Source organism: Aspergillus ruber, assembly GCF_000600275.1.
Source record: "Aspergillus ruber CBS 135680 unplaced genomic scaffold scaffold00023, whole genome shotgun sequence".
NCBI classification, from domain to species: domain Eukaryota; kingdom Fungi; phylum Ascomycota; class Eurotiomycetes; order Eurotiales; family Aspergillaceae; genus Aspergillus; species Aspergillus ruber.
The window spans coordinates 77349-96723 of NW_024467319.1; the positions used below are offsets into that span (position 1 = coordinate 77349).

Genomic DNA, 19375 nt, shown 5'->3' on the forward strand with positions numbered 1-19375 from the left:
CCAAAGGTAACTTACAAATGTTACAGAGGCACTAACTTATACTATTTCTGAACTAATAAATTGGATCTTGATAAACCTATAGCTTATTAATTGCTTAAAAAGTAATAACTTTTTCTTTTTGAATAGAGCAGCGACAGAGCAGCTATGTAGAGTGGTGTGGTGGTGGTATGGTAGTTACTTTACAAGTAGTTGGTAATCTGTCTGACACAGATGATGCGGGAGGAAAGTTTGTAAAGCTCTTTTGTTGATCACATGATTGCCAAGACTGTTATATAAGCAAGTTTGTCCCGCACGAGGGAAAAGTTGACCTCAGGTCACCTGCAACCACGTTCCTGGTTCGCTAGTGTCTAAAAATACACATAATTATGCACATAAGATAAGCATATATGCTTTTAATTATAAGTAAAAGCTTCCATGGTTCCGCCGGAGAGCCTCAATCCTTAATTCCGCGTCTTCTCCGCGGCCGCCACAACGACAACGTCTATCGCTACACGCTCTCCAACTCGTCCCCATGGTGCACTCTACAGCTGTCATGCCATCATGGTCTCCAGTTCTCCCAGCTTGACCGTGCCTTTAACCCAATCCACCGCGCAGGTCCTGAAATTTCGATGCTTGTTCACGCATGATCTCCGTCGCAAGGCCAAACGCTGGCAAGATGGCTTCGTTCGCTACCACACCTTCAACAAACGTGTTATGGTCTTCGATGACCAGGGAAATTTCGTCGGTGATCTACATTGGCGACAGGAGGAGATGATTCAGGATGGGGACGAGTTGGGGTTGGACGGAGGCGTGTTGATTCAGGTCGGGGAATCCATGGAAAAAACTGAGACGGATCTGTCGCCCTTGTTTGAGAGGAGGAAGGCCAGTCAGACTTCTCCGTCGCAGCCGTCGCGGTCACAAACGAGGAACTTTCCAGTGCGATCGTCGCAGCCATCCTCGCAGTCATCGCGGTCTTTGAACGATCTTCTGGGGATTAGGCGGACTCCGATTGAACGGTTCAGAGCGCCGTCCGAACGTCCCCCACCACAGTTGGTTGAAATACCAGAGACCAGGCCCGCGAAACGACAAAGAACAGTTCCTTCGCATCCTCCACAGCGCCCGCCTGTGATCGATCTGTCTGAACCGTCCTCCGCCCGGGCGCCGGCCAAAGAACCGACTCCACGACCTAGACGCGCACAACCTCTGTATCCACCGTCTGCAGCTCCCAATCGACCTACACCTACCCCACCAATTACACAAGCACGGACGATAAAAGTACCAGAAGAACCACAACCGCCAGCCCCTGTTCGACCTATTCCTGCTCCAACCACAGTACAACCTCGAAAGAATCCTCCACCGCCTCCCGCTCGACCTATACCTACACCGACCCCGACCCAAGGTACCAGAGAAAACCCAGAGCAGATACCACAAAAGCTATCTGAAAATGCACAACCCTCCATGCACTCCTCGTTCTCCAGCAGTTCGTCATCAACTCCCCGGAATACGCTCCAGCTGTCTAGGGAAAAGCCGCGTAGAAAGTTAGTGTACCGTGCGCTGTTACCCAGTCAAACCAACGTGTCGGAAATGGGATCGAACAGAGCAAGCCCTCTGTCGGAGCAAAGAGAGCCACAGTTAGTATGTGACAGTGCGGATACCCGCAAGGATGGAACTAACCTATTTAGGGAGGCACTGAAACCCGTGGCTCCGGATCCCGTCTCCACTGATGTGCAAATGACATCGGACGATTCCACTCTTGACGTTCTGGCTGAGATGATAGAAGACTCGCCATTTGAATCGGATGTCAAAAAAACCAACGCTATTAAAGAGGCTTCTTCGAACCAAGCAACCAAACCAGCCTCTCTTACCAACAAACCCCCACGACCAGCTCCACCAGATCCATGTCCGGAAATCCCCCCTGCTGTAGTCAACCACACTGCACGCTCCCAGGGCATCCCACCAGCTCCGGCCAAACAATTATCGCGTGGTTTTCAGAAATCCTATTCAGATCCCTCTGCCTTTCGCACTGTCAATAGCATCCAGTCGCGCCAATTACCCTCGAGCACGCTCGATCTGCTCGTAGAAGAGGACTCAGACGAAGAAGAGAAGGCACAGGATCAAATCCAAGAACAAGGACCATGGACGGTTGAGGCGTTGGATCTGTTTAATTTCTGGCCGCCGGGGAGGGCGAAACCTGTTTGATGTATTCTTGTATGGTACTGTACTATATGCTTATACTCCTTAATGATAATGATACGATGATCCAATGTTCCACATATCCTCATCATACACGTTCCATCATCACACTCCTACCAAGAGTCGCGGACTATTTCTTAACCCAAACCCCCGAGATATAGGGCAAAGCCGACCACCCAAACGACCTCTCAACATCCACATCCCCCCACCCCCCATCTCCCTCAGCAGCCCTTCTCAACGCCCTCTCTGTGTCCCGAACCATACAACAATCCCCCATAAACCACTGCCACCCCAGCAACTCATACAGTCCCTGCGCCAATCTCGCGATGAACGAGCCCTTCGGCGTCCGCCAGGGGTTAACCACGTGCTCCGCGACGAGTAGCTGTCCGCCGGGTTTGAGCAGTGTATAGAGTTCTTTCGCGCGCTGCTCTAGATCAGGCACGGAGCAGAGAACGCGGATGCAGATTATCGTGTCAAATATACCACCTTCTTCTTTAACCAGTTGCATCGACTGCTCAACACTATCCGTACCCTCATCCGAAATCAGCCCCTCCCTCCGCAACTCCGGCACAAGTTCCTCCACCGAAACCCCACACCCCAGAACACGATACTTCCCATCTAACCCCTCCTTTGACACTCTCGCAGATAAATCTTTATGTAGTCCCTTACACGGCTCCGCACCATAAATACCCTTTACATACTCCCGGCGCGCAGCTAGATACGGCATCTGCGCCCCTGTGCCGGGACCAACGTCTAATACTGTTCCCGAGAGGCGGGCGAGGAGTGGTGGGATTAGAGCTGCGGAACCTTCTAGTTGGGCTGGGTTTGATCGCGTTGGGGTTGCTATTTCCATCAGTACTCCTGTGTGCTTTCTGCAGAGGGGGTTGATAGGGGAGGGGTACAGCTAAATCCCAACCAAAAGCGACTGAATCCTTCGTCGCGGAGGATTTGGGGGTGGGTAAAGATGGTTAATCCTTGGCCGTTGGTGATGGATTCGAGGAGGACGCGGATGTAGGCTTTTCTGTGTTAGCATTGTATTTGGTTCGTTTTATTGGGAAGAAAAAGAAAGTACCCTTTACAGCCATGCTAAGAATCACAGCTGGTTCGACGAGCGATAGGATGCGGTCTTTTGTGGACGGTGTAGACATTTCGGCTTTCAATGTGAATGATATGTAATTGTCTATGTTTATTTAAAGGGCTGTTGTGTATGGATTAAATGCCGTGAAGATATGATCAGGCTTAAATAAAGCCAGCAGGGATCAGCGGGAAAGTCTCCGATATGTCGCCGATCCGAGATAATGCCGATAAGATCTGCCCTGAGTGAGCTCTTGAATCTCCTCTACCCTTTCGAGTGACCGGTTCTACTAGCTCTCTTCAGGGCCTCATCTTTCCACCCTTTTCATCAACTATGATGTTCCCAGGGCGACGTTCTGGTGCATAACTAGCGCGGACGTAAGAGTCATCGTTGAGTCCAGGAAGTAGAGGCTATCACAGAGCCTGAGGTGCGGTATAATGCCATGGACTATTACACGCGGACAGTGCTCGACAAGTCGCTGAGAAAAGGTTTAAACAGGGACATGGCTATGCGGTCGTATATGGAGAAAATACTGCATTTAGGAGACCGTTAGACCCTGATGACTCAGGGGAGTCTCGATGATTGGATTTTTTCGACTAAGAAGGGATCATGGCAACATCGATTGATACTCTAGCCTCCACCGGCTTCACTTGCACAACTGGGCAATTACAGAGCAGCGCTGCGTCGTCCGAGGCATCTATCACAACACCATGTTTGCAAAGTGGCGGTCGCCCCAGCCGAATCCACCATGATACATAGAAAAAGCAATCAATGCGAGTCCCGTCTATGAAGCCCAACGTTGCACGGGCCTGTATCCTGGCGGGTTACTCTGAAGCCTGGGACATGATCAACGCAGACTCAGATGACATCCTGATGGGCGATGCACGAGAGAGCCACAGCCCGAAACACCTCCGAGATGTTGAATCCAAGGTAGAAGAACAGGCGTCGTATGGTGAATATGCACAAGAAAAGGTTGGATCATGCAGTCGCATGTTTGGGCATATTGCAACCTACGTATAACACAATGTGATTAATTCACACGCTGACTACGAAGGAGCCTCGTGTAACGGGAAACAAACTAACATGTCCCATTTCGAGTTGAGTGTCGCCATCTCAAACTAATTGAAACAGGCGGCTAATGATCTCTGGGAAGGGGGTCATGAAACTTCTGATTTTATGGAATCCTATAAGCATGGTGGACTGAGATTCCATTCAAGATTCCAACAAATGCGTGGCGAAGAAGCGTACAGAGAGGAAGGCCGCGCCACACACTCACCAACAGATGAGCTGTTATTTGATTCACCATGACGAACAATTGGAGAACGATACCAATGCCATCTCATCCAACTCAAGCCGCATACATGAGGTTTAGCCTCATCACCGGTTTGTCTGATGAAAGCGCCAGTCATGCCTTTGTCCTCTCAGCTAGTAGCTACTGGAGGTCTAATGAGGCCATGAGGGGTACACCATGCAAATCAAGTCGACTCTTCTCGATGGTCTTGAAACATCTTATGGACAATTCCAGAGCTTTTGGTCACGTTGAAGTGTCGTAGATATAGCGCTATCCGGTTTTATGGAGGTATTTAGGAAGATATTCATCAGAACATGAAAAGTACAAACTGCATACAAGTTATTTGTACACCGTACGGATTATCTCTTGCATATATTGAAATAGAACAATGTATATATCTGCAGCCAGCTGCAAATCGTCCATTAGTTATCCTATACAAACATGCATACATATCCCTCGCGTTGACAACTCTAACCATCACGAGTCCTCCGCCTCGTCCTCCTCTTCGCTGCTCACCTCCTCTCCAGCCGCGATAGCCTGCTCACGTTGCCTGCGAGCGCGTTCCCGCTTTTTATCAAGCAACTGGCTCAGTTTCTTGGCCGTATTAAACACACCGCCCGTCCCCGCACCGCAAGCCGCACAAGATGGATTCTTGCGGTAACGCTGCAACGCACACGATTCGCAGAAATAATGCCCGCACTTGGTGACAATGGGGTTACTATATGGTTTCCGGCAGATAATACACGCAAACGGAATACTTTCAAGAAACTCATCCTCGTCTTCGTCGTCCTCTTCGTTATCTTGCGCTGCCCCGCCTTTCCGCGCCGATACCACCTTGCCACCTAGCTGTTTGCCCTTTGTACCGATTTCCCAGTCGCGGTCTAGTTCCCAGCCTTGTTTGTAGTCTTCGCGGGCGTGCAGGAATTTGCACGAGTCGCCGAAACCGCAGAAGCCAGTCTGTTTCCAATCCTTGCAGACGTCGGGCGCAAAGTCCATCACGGTGATTGTGCGGATGTTCGTAGGGGCTTTGATGGGACCGAATTGCTTGTTTGGCGCATTGGGGTTCTTCTGAATGAAGGACTGGTAATTCGCCGCACCTTTGTAGGTACCATCCGGAGCTGCTGATGACCCGGGCTTAGGTCGCGTTGTGCCCAACAGATTCTTCTCACTCAGGTCCTCCTCATCGTACCAGTTGGACTGTTTCGTCGCGTCGTTCGTCTGAGTGATCGGAACGGTTGCGGTGGCGGTACCGGTAGGTTGCTCGTCTGTGGCTGCTGCTTTCCGGCCATTCGCATCTGTAGCTGACGATGCTGTCACGGCGACATTCTTGCGACGACGCTTAATCTTGCGACCCTCTTCGTCGTCGTCTGAGGTGAAATCGGAGTCGGAATCAGAGGCAGCGGGTGGCGGCGACTCGGGCTTCTTTCTGAAATTGGCCTTGGCCTTGGCGGGGCGTTTCTTGAAGGAGAATTGGGGGACGTCTGGTGCTGCTGTTTCTTCAGTCATGGTGAGGAAAGTAAGTTGTGTTGACAAGGCTGCCAATCGCGACGATCAAAAGCGATAAATTGTACGGGAATGGAGGCCGTGGCGATAAGTGCAATTATATCAGCATCACATGATTTTAGTCACATGACAGACAAACAGCACAAACAGCGTAATAAACCAGTGGGACGGTATCGGCGGTACATACGCGTATTCAGGAACAGAACCAAACAAACATATGGATCACCTCAACTAGAATGATAGATCCATTCTCGAAGGCAGATGAGTGACAATCGTACATAACTCTAGTGCCTGAACTACTACCCCGTAAATGCACAATAGTCACGTATCAGTCGAGTCCTTGGTCTACTATTGCCCGCACGGCCCCGCGCCCTGGTCTCATCCTCTTTCCGTCCCTCGTCTGTCTCTCTCCCTCTCTCCTCTCCTCTCTCGGTCTTCTCTTCTCCATCCCCCCTCTCTCTACTCTATACTCTCTCTTCTTCTTTTTCTTCATATCTATCTTCTCATCTTCTCTTATCTATTGTGTGTCTTTCTCTATTTTTTTTCTATTTCTTTTTTGTGTTTAATTCTTTAATTTCCCACCCCCTCCTGTCGCAGCGAGTCGCCTCGTCTCGTGAATCGGACAGGCTACCTCGACCTGTCCCTTTCTCTCTCTAGTTCTTCTTCTAATAACTCGACGATTCTCATTTGTCTGTCACTCATTTATCACTCTTGTTTAATACTACTACTACTACTACTACTACTACTACTACTACTGTTATCACCTGCATGGCGCACGCGCTGCCCTTACTTGCCGATTCTCCATTCAGCTCGTAAGCGTCTCGGCTCTCGCCAAATCACTGCGACTTCCAACCAATTCCTGCGCCTGTCTTCCGCCTCGCTGAATTGTCCGTGGTTGACCTGTACGCACTGCCTCCCACCTTACGGCCACAACGTGTCTTGCTGTTGTGTCGTTGTTATTTGTGTTGCGCTGCTGTCGTGGATCTCGCCTCCCCCAGACCGGAAGAGCCCCTGTCAACCACTGATCTCTCTCCGTCCTTTTGTCTCCTTCCAACTTGCAGGTTATATTACGTTCTCCGTTTTTCCGTTCTTATTTTATCCCGCCTCGTGGCTGCGACTTTGCGCTCTTTCTACGATCTTTTTCTTCACTTCCCCACTCGGTGTTTCCCGTGTCTTTATCGTGGGCCGACACCGACAGAAAAAATCGCCAACCACTTCGACCTTGTTTTTAGCGGACCGGATTCGCCCCGACGGTACACAGCTATTTCTAAGCCTGTTTTTACCGTCGCATATACAACCCCAGTCGCATTTCACCCACCTCTGGTCGCTGGACGGCTCGTTACAACTTTACCCGCGGAGGAAAATCGGTACACGAGGACCCTTGGATCGCGAATCGACACAGGTCGGATGATGACCGTGGTTTAAAAAGTGGAAACAAAGAATACGACTACGAGCATCGAGGCGACGACTGTACGGGAAACCCTTTTTTCCCCCCTCCAACGGCGGCTGTAATCCTCAATCGCAGAGGATCACGGACCGTCTGACGGTACAGAACTTGTCTGAAGATGAGCACGTCTTTATACAGTAATGGTGCGGAGGATGGTTCCCCAACGGGGAGTGGTTTCGCCATGAATGACCCTTTTGTGTCTAACCCGGCGGACGGCACCAGTCCTCGCGAATCGCATCGCTATTCATCTTTCGACACCCAGCTGTACAGCCTTAATGCTGCGTCGCCAGCGCAGGCTAAGCGAGCCCTCGAGGCTCACCTGGCGGAAACGGAGCGCAGGCTTGAGGAGGCGTCCAAACTGGGAACCACCCTCATCGAACAGCAACGGGAGCTCGAGGACAAGTTGAAAGAGGTGGAGCAGTATGATGAAGGGGAGATTGGGCCGGACTTGCGCCGCAAGCTCGCGGATTTGGAAAGAGAATACAATGAAATCGGGCGGGAATCAGCGCGCGCCTTCCTGGCTCCTAAGCGCATGGGTGCTGACGGCCATTTGGGAACTCCTTCTGCAGACTCAAAGGTACTGACTGCTTTCCATGCGCCCGCTGAGAGGTCTACTCGGATTGCTAATCAATGATCTTACTTTGATTTTTCTAGTCGCCGCTCACTGCCACCATGTTTGCCGACCAAGGTACAAATTCGCCCAGCAAAGTCAGTGTCCCTTCACGAAAGCAGCGTAACCAGCCATCCAATCGTGTCCATGATATCGAGTTCGCGACAGAGATTTCGACTTCGCTGCTGGCGCAAGTTCGACAGCTGCAGGCTCTGCTCGCGGAGCGTGAGGATGCTCTCAAGACCATCAACTTGGAGAAATCACGCCTGGAGCTGGAGGCTGAAGGCTATGCCCAACGGATTCGCGTACTCGATGAGAGCGAGGAGCGCTACAAGGACGAAAACTGGGCCCTTGAAACACGAACGCAAGAGCTCATGGCCACAATTCGGGAAGCAGCTGATCGCGAGACCAAGCTGAACAGCAACCTGAGCGCTCTCACCAACGATAAGGGCTTGGTCGAGCGCGAATTGGAGGACATCAAACAGACCAACGCGAGACTCATTGAGGACCACATGTTGGCCCAGAAAGCCAACGATGCTGAAGTCCACCAACTGCGCCGGAACCTTACTTCTGGCGACTCTGAACGGGTTGCCATGCAACAAAAGCTCGAGGAATTGAATTCGCAGAACGAAGAGCTTGCCAAAGCTGTGGCGATGCGTTTGCGACAACATGAAGAAAACACTCGCCAGGTTTCTCAGGACAACGACTCGGATGACCAAGGCAATGAGACGCCCGATAACTCGCCCCCACCGTCCCCGAACAAGTTCACTCCTCGTCACAACCAGCTCGAGACTGAAACTCTGCGGAGCTCTCTCGGTCACGCTCATCGGATGATCCAGAACCTCAAGAGCACCATCCATCGTGAGAAGACCGAAAAGATCGAATTGAAGCGCATGCTCCAAGATGCACGGGACGAGGTGGAGCAGAAACGTCAAGCCGCCACAACCGGAGGTCCTTCCAACAAACGTCAGAAGACCAAGCCTGAGACCCTCAGAAAGGCCCCACGCCCGGACCTGCTTGGTGCTGGAAGAAAGGGCAAGACCGAAATCGAAGAGGTCCAGGAATCTGATTGGGAAGACAAGAGCACCACCTCTAGTCCACCTCACAAGACTCCTCCTGGGCCGGTTCACAGCCATCCCAGTGAGCGATCGTCCGATGAACCCAGCGACTACCAAACCGCCACTGAGGCCTACGATTCATTCGATACTGCCAACGAGCGGGAGACGACCACTGAGAGCGAAGCTTTCCAGACTGGCGTTGAGAGCATGGCCGACAGTTCTGGCTCCGATACTGAGGAACTCACCGAGACGGAAGAGACGGTCCGACGCACCCCGCGTAACCGTAGTGGTCGTGTATCTTCGCTCATGATGGCCAAGACTCGGGATCGCTCCCCTTACCACAGCACTGCTTCGACGTCGACCAGTGAAGACGAAGATGCCGGATTCTCCTCGCCCACTCAAAACCACACTCCCTCTCGACACCGTCTTCGTATGAAGAGAAGTGTGGTACGGAAAATCCGACCATCTGGTGAGGCACCTATGGCCTTTAACAGCCGACCCTCGAGCGCCCGGAACTCTCCTGCGACAAGCTTTGTGCAAGAAGAACCAGCCCCCGAAGGACAGAGTCTCTTTGCGGAGTTGGCTGAGCTTGATGGTGATGAGAGCGAGGAGACTGTGGATGCCAACTTTGGGCAATCAACCTCTTTCGATGCTACTTCTCAGGCCTCCACGCCGCGCATGGGCCCTGCTCCCGACTCGAGGAGGCCATCTGAAGCGGTCCTGGATGTACCATCCAAACCGACTATGGTTGACTCTGGAGTTATGACCGACCCGTGGGAGCCAACCGCCGTTGGAGCTGGTACTGCTGCTGCGGCTGCGGCCGCTGCTGGTGCCGTTGGCGGGGCTGCTCTTGGAAGCGCTGCAACTGCTTCGGATTCCGAGACGACAGAGTCCAAGGATATTCCAGCCATGGCCAACTCTGCGACACATGGAGCCCTTGATACAGACGGCGAACAAACTTCGGCGAATGTGCAGGCCTCGGACGAAACCGCTACCGAGGCAGGTGAATTAGAGAGAAGCGTGTCCGCTCCCGAGCCTCCTCAACTGGAGCTCTCTTCGATCGCTACTCAAGAGACTGCGCCAGTGGCACCTGCCTTCCCCGAATTGAGCACTTCATATGTCATCGGGGGTACGACGGACCCTGTCAAGCCACCTGTCCCAGAAGTTCCAGAGATGCTGGTGTCATCGATCCACTCCCAGTCCACGGAGCCTGTCGAACCACTTGCACCAGAAATGCCAGAAATGCTTGTGTCGTCGATCTACTCCCAATCTACGGAGCCTATTGTCGCAAGACTGCCTGAGCCTGAGATCTATGTGCCGGAAATGGCATTCTCATCAATCTTTTCGGCAGCTACTGAGCCTGTTCTGGCAACTCTTTCCGAGCCCGAGCCGCCGGTTTCCCTTGCGGATCGTGGTACAGGTACGGATCTTCCCGCACTATCGATGTCATCCGTCATGTCGGAACAAACCGAGCCGATCTCGGCTAAGCTTCCCGAACCGGTGCCGGTGCCAGTGCCTATTGAGGAAACAACTGCCAACTATGACAACGCTGAAATGGCTGTTTCCCCTATTAGCTCCGAGTCGACTGAGCCGGAGATGCCCACGAAGCGCGACGTCCCCGCGGTCGCGATCCCTGAGTTGTCTTTCTCCACTATCCGTTCTGTGGAGACAAGCCCTATCGAGTTCCTGCCAAATGGAACCGCCGCTGCCGCACCCCTTATGTTCGATGAGGAGAATGTGCCACCAGTTGGGTCACGATATGTGTCTTCTGGTGTCATGGCTTCTGAGGATGACAAGCCTGGCAGTGCTGTTAAGGCCACCGGCGAGCGAGCACGGCCACTGAGCGCCATTTCTGGCAATGCTATGCGCACTCACCGACGAACGAAGTCGAACTTGGCGGACCAGGGAGCTCAGACAATTTTGTCGTCCAAGCAGATCGATCAGCTCCTCATGGACCGGGTCTCGACCCGCCCACTGTCGCCTCCTGACAGTGATCGCGCAAAGGAGATGGGAGTTTCGCCTTTTGCGACTCCCAAGGCGAAGACCCGCCCTACCCATCGGCCATCGGCAACGTCCTTGCCAAGCGGATCCCGGCGACCTGACAGCTCTGCAAGTCACGTCTCCAGCACTCACAGTCACCCGCCTCTGCCAGCTGACCACCGGGAAGCCATCCTGGCTGCCGGGAAGTCAGAACAACGCCCGGCGTCCCCCAATGTCATGGGCCCGCCCCTTGCTCCCGCTTCCGCCCTTCGCCACCACAGTACCCCCAACCAGCGTCCTCGCACTCCAAACGACCAAGGTGCCCAGACCAGCTCTTCCCGGACGACTTCCTCGCGGTCGAAGTTGAGGCGCGAAAGCCAAGGTCAAGTATCGCGGAGATCATCCGTTTCTTCATTTGCATCGGAGATCGAAGAGCGCTTCAACATGTACCCCAATGGCATTGGTGCTATGCCTCCTCATGGTTATGCAGAGGGCACTGATCCTCGCATGATCCAAGCGATCACGCAGACAATGATTGGTGAATTCCTGTGGAAATACACGCGCAAGAACATCTCTGGCGAGATGTCGAGTACCAGACACCGTCGTTACTTCTGGGTCCACCCTTACACACGTACTTTATACTGGAGTGAGTCAGACCCGCAGCACGCTGGTAAGAGCGAACTCCGTACGAAGAGTGTTCCGATTGAAGCTGTGCGAGTTGTGGCCGATGACAACCCTTACCCGCCGGGTCTTCATTGCCGTAGCTTGGAAGTCGTCAGCCCTGGTCGTCGTGTGAGGTTCACTGCTACCACGAGCCAGAGACACGAGACTTGGTTCAACGCGCTGTCGTATCTATTGCTCCGCAATTCGGACGAGAACGGCGAGGAGCCGGAAAACAGCATCACGCTGGAAGATATTGACGAATTTAATCCCGGTTTCCGAACCGGCTCGCGCCAAACTCAGCGCATGTCGTTCTCTTCGTCGCAAAGCCGCACTCTACGCAACAACCCTCCCCCTAAGCAACGGGCAGGATCTGCCATGTCGATGCGACAGGCCACAACACCCGGCCGGGCGTCTCCAGCGTTGAGTGCGCCTTCCCAAAGCTCCCCGTTTCTGGTTCCGGACCAAAGTCGACAAGGCTCTTCCTCTCGGCTCAGCACGATCTTCAACACGACGATTAAGGGGTCATTCGGCCGTAAGGGGCGTCATGGGCACTCGAGCTCGAGCGTTCATGATGGAAGTGTTCATGAACATGTTCATGAGCATCCGAGCGTTGATGACTTGAGGGAAACAATTGAGAGGGAAGATCGTGAGACGGACGGTCTTGAGAATGTCCGCGCGTGCTGTGATGGTGGGTCCCGTCCTTTTTCAATATTGGTGAATTGAAACTAATAATCCCAGGAAAACACGATGTCAGCGCCCTTTCTCGGACAAGTAAATATAGCCCTCGCGCTAACCGGATCCACTCGCATCATTGATTCGAGTTCGCGACTGCGCCGTGTATTGAAAAGTTTCTCAACGAGTCTCCTTTGTGTATGTGTGTGCATCTTTTGGTCCATGCATCATCGCTTCCATTCACCTTGCACTTGATACATTGCGGATTTGCAGCGGATTTCCAACTTCATCAGCGCGATTAGCATCTTGTTCTGCGACCGATTTCGTTTTATTCTGCTTTTGCTTTTCATCGCTTGGGCTCATCACCCCCGGCACTGGCACTTGATCTACCTCTCAAAACTACGCTACACTGCATTATTTATTTTAATCGTGATGGATTTTCATCCTCGAAGCTCCGTTATCCATTGGCCTTCCTTCGTTCTTTTTCTTTTTCTTTTTTTTTTTTTTTTGGTGCCTGGTTTCTTTCTCGACAACATTTGTCATTCATTCTTTTTCTTCGAAAACCTACCGCATGAATTATTAGACTCATTTCGTTTTCTTTCCTATGTTGATCGATACATTTACACATTGCCAACTTGACTTGACACATCTTCACTCTTAACTCTTGAGACTGGTCTTGCATTTCGTTCACTTTGATTTGGATTTTTCCTTTTTTCCTATATGTTTTATTTTTGCAAGTTATCTTGCCATTTTGTGGCTCTTGTGCACTGTGTACTGCTTTTCTGATTTTTTGACAGCAGAAATTGTAATGACAGTCAGACTGGTTGATTCGGTCGATGTAGCTAGGTGGCAAGTGGCTTGCGGATATAAGTATTTGGCAAGTTGAAAGAGAGGTGACTATCTATTCTATCTAGACAGATAATGGAGCAATCAATAAATATTTAGGATATTTGTTCGTATCCGGGTGGTTTCCGTAAAAAATTGTTTGTACAGTGGACGTCCATAGGAAATGAAATGTTCATGGAGCTCCCTGGATGATGTTGGTATTCTATTAGCTATTGACCCGCCATCTAGGCCTCCACCACCATGGAAATCAATGCATTTTTGTATTGTAAGCAGATTGTCATTCCTGCCCATGTGTGGACCTTCGGATGAAATCAGTGTGGACTGCAAAAGTATCAGCACTTTTGCAGGCTAGGTCAGGAGTTGCAGCTACCTCACCGAGTTGTCAACGCGAGAAACATATATACATGTTTGTATATGGTAACTCGTAACATAATAACGATGATATTTGCTTCACGTTGAGTACGATCCACGGAGCTACCTGATCAACCGAATTGAGGAAGTGCCGTGTACGGAGTACTCCGTAGCATTGGGAACTCAGAATGTCGTACACAGTGGAACTAGGAGCCGTTTATAGATTATATATTAACCGTTTTGCCTTCTAAATCAAAATTCGGTTTCACTTTCACCTTTAAAATCATACACCAGTCATTCCATCAGATACTGTTTATTCACGATGCCGTCAGCATCGGAGAACAGTCTCGGGATAAAGAAATAATGCAGAAATACCAAGGGTACCAAGAGATCGTTGTCGATTGCTTCGTTTGGATTATCAGCAAACAATGCATTGCCACGATATCCACGGGATCAGCAACGATCCCTGACAAAACGATGTCCCTGACAGTGCCCGTTTCTGGGCAAAGCCCATACGTCCCAGTTAAAGCCTCCCCTAAAGCCAGTTAAATCTGGTTATAGCCGGGGCAGGCCTTTAACAAATTCCCGCTAAGCCGTCAACGCGCGGCTGGCGGTGGAGACTCGGCAGTACGATTTGTGGGTTCTCCTTGTCCGCCTCAGTGTTTAAACTAACTCTTTTAAGCCTCACCAACGCGCAATAGTGCCAATCCTCGTTCCTTATTCTCACTTACCCACCGTTGACGCGCTTTTCAATGGCTGTTCCGCTTTCTTAATTGCCTCCCCGTCCCGTCACTCCTTGGCCTTTCCGCCCTCCTCACCTTCCCTCTGGCCCCTCGCCTCCACGCTCTATGGTTCTCCGTGATTCCCACCTTTACAACCTCCGTTTTCTTTCTTCTTCTCGTATGAATTCATCACTATCCTGATCTCCGCTCTAACACATGCACCACTGCGTTCACGGACTGTCTTGATTTTGCGACGTCCGAAAACACCTCCGGTCCTTGAATCCGGCCCCGTTGCATCATGCGATGCGGACTTCGATTTCTATGCTGCGGTCTACTAGTTATATTCGTCCCGCTGTACCTCCTCGAACGACATCTCCAGGATCTGTATAACCAGTACCACGCTGGCGATTATGTGGTCGACTGGTGGAAATACAACCAACCCAGCTACAAGGATGTGGCTGCGCAGACAACTCCGGGGGATAAGGTGATTGTCATGGCCAAGTTGGAAACGGAACAAACAAACTGGGTGGAGGAGGAACTGCCGGAGTAGGTGTTCCTCAATCTTCGCCTCTTGCACTTTCAGCAATATCTAACGCGAATCCTTCAAAATAGCTGGCAACGTGCGATTTACATCGTGAATCCCTCAAACACCATCTCCGCCGATGAGGAAATGCTCACAACGCCTGTGAACAAGGGCCACGAGTCCATGGCTTACCTAACCTACGTGATCGACTACTACGACAAACTCCCTTCAACCATCGCGTTTCTTCACTCCCATCGCTCTGGATTCCTAATGGCATGGCACGTGGATGCGCCACTCCACGACAACGTCGCCGCCATGCGCGCCCTCCAAACCCCCTTCGTCCAACAAAACGGCTACGTCAACCTCCGTTGCAATTGGAACCCGGGTTGCAAGGAAAACCACCGCCACAACAAGCACATCACGGAAGAAGTATGGACAGAACTCTTCGCGGGAACAAGCACGCCGCCGCTGAACGCCAGCGAGTCGGCCAACATCGCTACTGATTTGCGATTTGACCAAGATCAGAAGTACATGCCGATGCCGCAGTTGGTCGGTACTGCTTGTTGCGCACAGTTTGCTGTGTCGAGGAATCAGGTGCACAAGCGTCCGAAGGAGGATTATGTCAAGATCCGGCAGTGGGTTATTGATACGGATAGGTCTGATGCTGTTAGTGGACGTATTATGGAATTTCTGTGGCATGTTATTTTTGGCATGGAGTCGGTCTAGTAAGTTATTCCTCGCATTTTACGACAGCCAGTTCTAACAATTTGCAGTTGCCCCGACCAGGAACTCTGCTACTGCCAAGTCTACGGAAAGTGTTAGTTGGCTTTAGCCCCTTTATTCCAGCATGCCGTATCATACCGCGGCTGGTTATCTCTTTTTGCTCGTCAATTGTTTATTTGGAATATTACATTGGATAGGCGTTTTTATCTTTCATACATATACCAGATACCCGCCACTGTGCCTTTGTACATTTTAGCTCTCTTCTATGCTCAGATCCCATGGTCTTCGTGAGAGCAGATTCGGATACAGTCAATCGTATACATATTATGCGAATGAAAGTCTTGCCATGTCAATAACATTCAATACAGGGAAACCTTAGCAACTGCCAATTGTCAGACCCAGATACTTACGACCATTATTCCATTTATGCAGTCGCCATCTATCAGGGATCATGAGCAACAACCTCAATCTCCACGCGCATATCATCTTCTCCCAGCCGCGATACCCAACAACAGTCAAAGAGGCTGATTATCAGGCATATACCTCTTAAATTCTGGACCATAGTCTCCAGCGCCTCATTGTTCAACAGGACATGTAAAAATTAGCCCGAAATACCTGCTCCCAACCCTTTCCCCTGGCACCCTTGAAGTGAAGTTCAATTCAACATACGCAAAGGCTTGATCGATCTGAGCGTTGATTTCACAATGGAACACGCCAATGGCAGGATCCCATCCACCTGTTTTTATTTGATCATTAGTTGGGGCGGGACCGGGACCGGGCATTTGCTGATACAGGTTGGCGGGTACTGGATTGACCTTGTCCGGAGCATTCGACACGACCGCCTATACGGGCGGCTGGCTGTATTTGTATTACTTTCTGTTACGCTTTCCGACACCGTCGTAGCTATAGTAGCCCAAATGTAATGTTGCGGAGGGGATTAGTAGGGTTGGACATGCGCTTGGGGTTTTGGAGAATGAGGTGAGGTCTGTTTCGTTGGAGGATGCGGCTGGAAATGGTTGGGTGGGAATAAGGTATTTGCGGGGGCTGTGTTTGCTTCAAAGTGGTTTTCATTGCTTGCTGACCGGGCTCATGTATTAATGAACTTTTTTTTACTATACAGCGCGAGGACCAGGTCTGACCTAGCGTGGGAGCTAGGCTGGAAGCCTGAGTTCGATGGAACCTATCTTCGGTCTGCCATTGCAGAGGATATGGAAGTTATTCTGAGACTCACTAGGATATGATGCGAGGCTGCACCGCTGGGACGGTATGAAAGGGGAACGAGAGTTGCGTCTTGTTGTCTTTAATCAATGTCATTACTCGTCACGAAATCCTGAAAATACATTGCTCATTATAGCAAAGCCAAAGTACAGCCATTACGCCTTCTTCTCAAAGTATTCTTCGACTCGGTCAATAAGATCCGCCTTCTTCCCCGCAGTAGAGCGGCCATGGTTGGTGAGGAATTCCTTGAGGATGGGGAGGGTGAGCTACACCAACTGTGGTTAGTAACAAAACCCGAGTGTTGTGCGGAGGGAAGCGTACCTTAGCTATGGCTCCCTTTTCATAGTGCTTCCGGACCTCATCCTCAGATCCCTTGGGTCCAGCGTCCACCTTCGCTTTCTTTGTCGCATGACCATCTTCTTGCCCCTTTGCACCTCGCTTCACAAGAGTTGTTTTGTTGGGGAAAGCAGCAGCTAGTTCTGCATATTCTTTCTCCCATTCTTCAATATATTCGCCAGCGCGCTGGGGGAGATAGTGTTAGTCCAATGATTCGGGTATGATATCTGTAAAACATCTGGAGATCAAAGGTTTACCTTGTCTATTTGTTTGGCTTTTGGTTTCGTTTTGTCCTCTGGCTTCTCGGGAAGGTCTTCGTCCAAAGCAAGTGCTTGCAAGATACGATAGTGCCATTGAAGGGCTGATCTAAGTCAGTGTGTTGCCACATTACATGAGGCTGTGAGGCATTCTATACTCACATGGGTTGGGATACTTGAGTGGCTCGTAGACAGCCTTCGGGAGCTGCAGCTGCTGGATGATCACACGCATCTTATCAATCAGCGATACTGGCGCCACCTGCATAGCCATATCTGGGTTCTGTCGAACATCGTCTGCGTAAGGGATAGGGATAATCCACATTCCTGGTGGAAACTTTTGCACGTCTCTCTCATCTAGCTTTTCCTCACCAGCCATCATCGCACCGAGAACGGGCGCTGCGTTCTTTCGAGGAATGAACCAAACCAACGCAACCTTCTTATCACGGAGAAGTTTCTGATACAAAGCAGAGAAGACTCGTGTAGAGCCTACATAGTCTTCTTCCGACGGGTAGATGAATGTCGGGTGCTTCACATTGGCCCAGAAGGGCAGCGCTGAAAGAGATTTGAAGCCAATGATACGGATAACTGGGTCACCAAAGTTCCGCAGTGTCAACTGCTCTTCAGGTGTGAATGTGACTTGTTCGCCTCCAAATTTGTATGCCTTGCGGATCTCTTGCTTCTCGACCGTGCGTGCGGTATCATCTGCAATTCGAGTCGAGATTCCCTGGGCAATCTGAGGCTCTTCGCCCCCAAGCCAGACATAACAGCTTCTGTGCGGTTCTTGACGTTTGAAAAGCAAATAGCCGTTCACAGATATTTTAAAGCCAGGTCCAATTTCGACGGGGATATTAGAGAACGCTGAACGGCGAGGAACTGATCTAGAGTTGATACTCGACAGAAGAGAATTGAGAAGCATGATCCCATCTGCCCCTGCTGTTTCGGTTCTCGTGTCAGATTTAAGGTAAGCAGGAGCTTCTGGGTCCGTGGGAGAAGCCTTATAGATGATATCCTAGGGCTCGTGAGTACAATGCTATCACAAGCAATCAAGCATTCTTACGTCATAAAATTTGGAATTGTCGAACTCTTGCTCCGAAGGAGAAATTGGAAAGAGTTCAATAGTGACCCCAAGGTCGTATAAGTCCTTTGCACGGACCGTCGCAGTAGACCGCAGAGCCTTGCTGTCACTATGGGGGTTGTCATTGTCCGTCACTATGAACAACCGTCTAGATAGGAAGTTAGGAGCCTTGGAGGTGAAGACCTGGTTTGCACAGAACAACACGTTGGCCATAGATACCTGCTCCGACGAAGGCGCGAGGATATCTCTAACTTCATTTTCGCCCTCAGCCAGCGCCCGTAGGTCCTTGACTTCCCGTGCTGATGGAACGTCTAGATCCGTGAAGAGGTAGCAGTGTGGGTATGAGAGACCTCCCCGGCTATTCTCATCCTCATCATAGAACTTAGATACCTTTGTCCCGTATAGCAAGACACCTATCATATCATGCGGGTTGGAAATAATGCGCTGCTGCATCAAGTGGTACGCGCATTTCAGGGCTGCGGTCGTAGGTGATTCCTCGGTGGACTGCTTGGGATCTGAAGAGGGGCGGGGTGCAAGCATGGAGTCGCTGACTTCGATTGCAAACAGAACGGCATCTTTCACGGACTTATACGCCTAGTGCAGGCTATCAGCATCCAACCCCAACCAAGCTAGTACTGCTCTGCTGGGAATGACGTATTGCTAACCGACTCATCAATCTCCTCTTCCTCCTCCTCCACATAAATCCCTTCGTCGTGGTTATCGTCAGCCATGTTGCGCTACAAGTGAGTGGCCACGGAGACAGATGATGGTGGTTTACATGGGGATAAACAGCTGGTATATAAACGCCATGGGGCTCTGCTGCCTATTTCGTCACGGGACACGCGATAACCGA

General features: G+C 51.0%; 7 protein-coding genes across 7 annotated transcripts; 4 read left to right on the forward strand and 3 right to left on the reverse strand.

The window, feature by feature from the left end:
- Positions 1-357: 357 nt before the first annotated feature.
- EURHEDRAFT_483322 (uncharacterized protein) lies at positions 358-1745 on the forward strand (the record flags this gene model as incomplete). The annotated part of the gene is made up of 2 exons (XM_040785532.1): positions 358-1610; positions 1662-1745. Coding segments are annotated over exons 1-2 (1152 nt in total), but the record flags the coding sequence as incomplete, so codon positions are not given.
- Positions 1746-2126: 381 nt separating this feature from the next.
- Positions 2127-3380, reverse strand: EURHEDRAFT_414623 (class I SAM-dependent methyltransferase). Its single transcript, XM_040782487.1, has 3 exons — positions 3245-3380; positions 3075-3188; positions 2127-3015 (listed from the first exon to the last, which is right to left on the reverse strand). The coding sequence occupies exons 1-3, from the start codon at positions 3318-3320 to the stop codon at positions 2303-2305; spliced, it is 903 nt and encodes a 300-aa protein (XP_040636744.1). The 5' UTR covers positions 3321-3380; the 3' UTR covers positions 2127-2302.
- A 160-nt stretch (positions 3381-3540) lies between these two features.
- Positions 3541-4356, forward strand: EURHEDRAFT_163450 (uncharacterized protein). The gene has a single exon (XM_040777812.1). It carries the CDS (start codon positions 4019-4021, stop codon positions 4265-4267), a length of 249 nt encoding a protein of 82 aa, XP_040636745.1. The 5' UTR covers positions 3541-4018; the 3' UTR covers positions 4268-4356.
- Positions 4357-4888: 532 nt separating this feature from the next.
- On the reverse strand, positions 4889-6227 carry EURHEDRAFT_414624 (U2-type spliceosomal complex subunit CWC24). The gene has a single exon (XM_040782488.1). It carries the CDS (start codon positions 6042-6044, stop codon positions 5016-5018), a length of 1029 nt encoding a protein of 342 aa, XP_040636746.1. The 5' UTR covers positions 6045-6227; the 3' UTR covers positions 4889-5015.
- Positions 6228-7669: 1442 nt separating this feature from the next.
- On the forward strand, positions 7670-12614 carry EURHEDRAFT_517023 (putative nuclear migration protein (ApsA); the record flags this gene model as incomplete). The annotated part of the gene is made up of 3 exons (XM_040786524.1): positions 7670-8065; positions 8143-12487; positions 12538-12614. The coding sequence occupies 3 exons, from the start codon at positions 7670-7672 to the stop codon at positions 12612-12614; spliced, it is 4818 nt and encodes a 1605-aa protein (XP_040636747.1).
- A 1738-nt stretch (positions 12615-14352) lies between these two features.
- On the forward strand, positions 14353-16033 carry EURHEDRAFT_414627 (DUF3431 domain-containing protein). The gene is made up of 3 exons (XM_040782489.1): positions 14353-14936; positions 15003-15638; positions 15687-16033. The coding sequence occupies exons 1-3, from the start codon at positions 14689-14691 to the stop codon at positions 15733-15735; spliced, it is 933 nt and encodes a 310-aa protein (XP_040636748.1). The 5' UTR covers positions 14353-14688; the 3' UTR covers positions 15736-16033.
- A 976-nt stretch (positions 16034-17009) lies between these two features.
- On the reverse strand, positions 17010-19253 carry akuA (putative DSB repair complex subunit Ku70; the record flags this gene model as incomplete). Its single annotated transcript, XM_040786525.1, has 6 exons — positions 17010-17120; positions 17176-17376; positions 17448-17551; positions 17610-18456; positions 18505-19116; positions 19188-19253. 6 exons carry the CDS (start codon positions 19251-19253, stop codon positions 17010-17012), a joined length of 1941 nt encoding a protein of 646 aa, XP_040636749.1.
- Between the last annotated feature and the right edge of the window lie 122 nt (positions 19254-19375).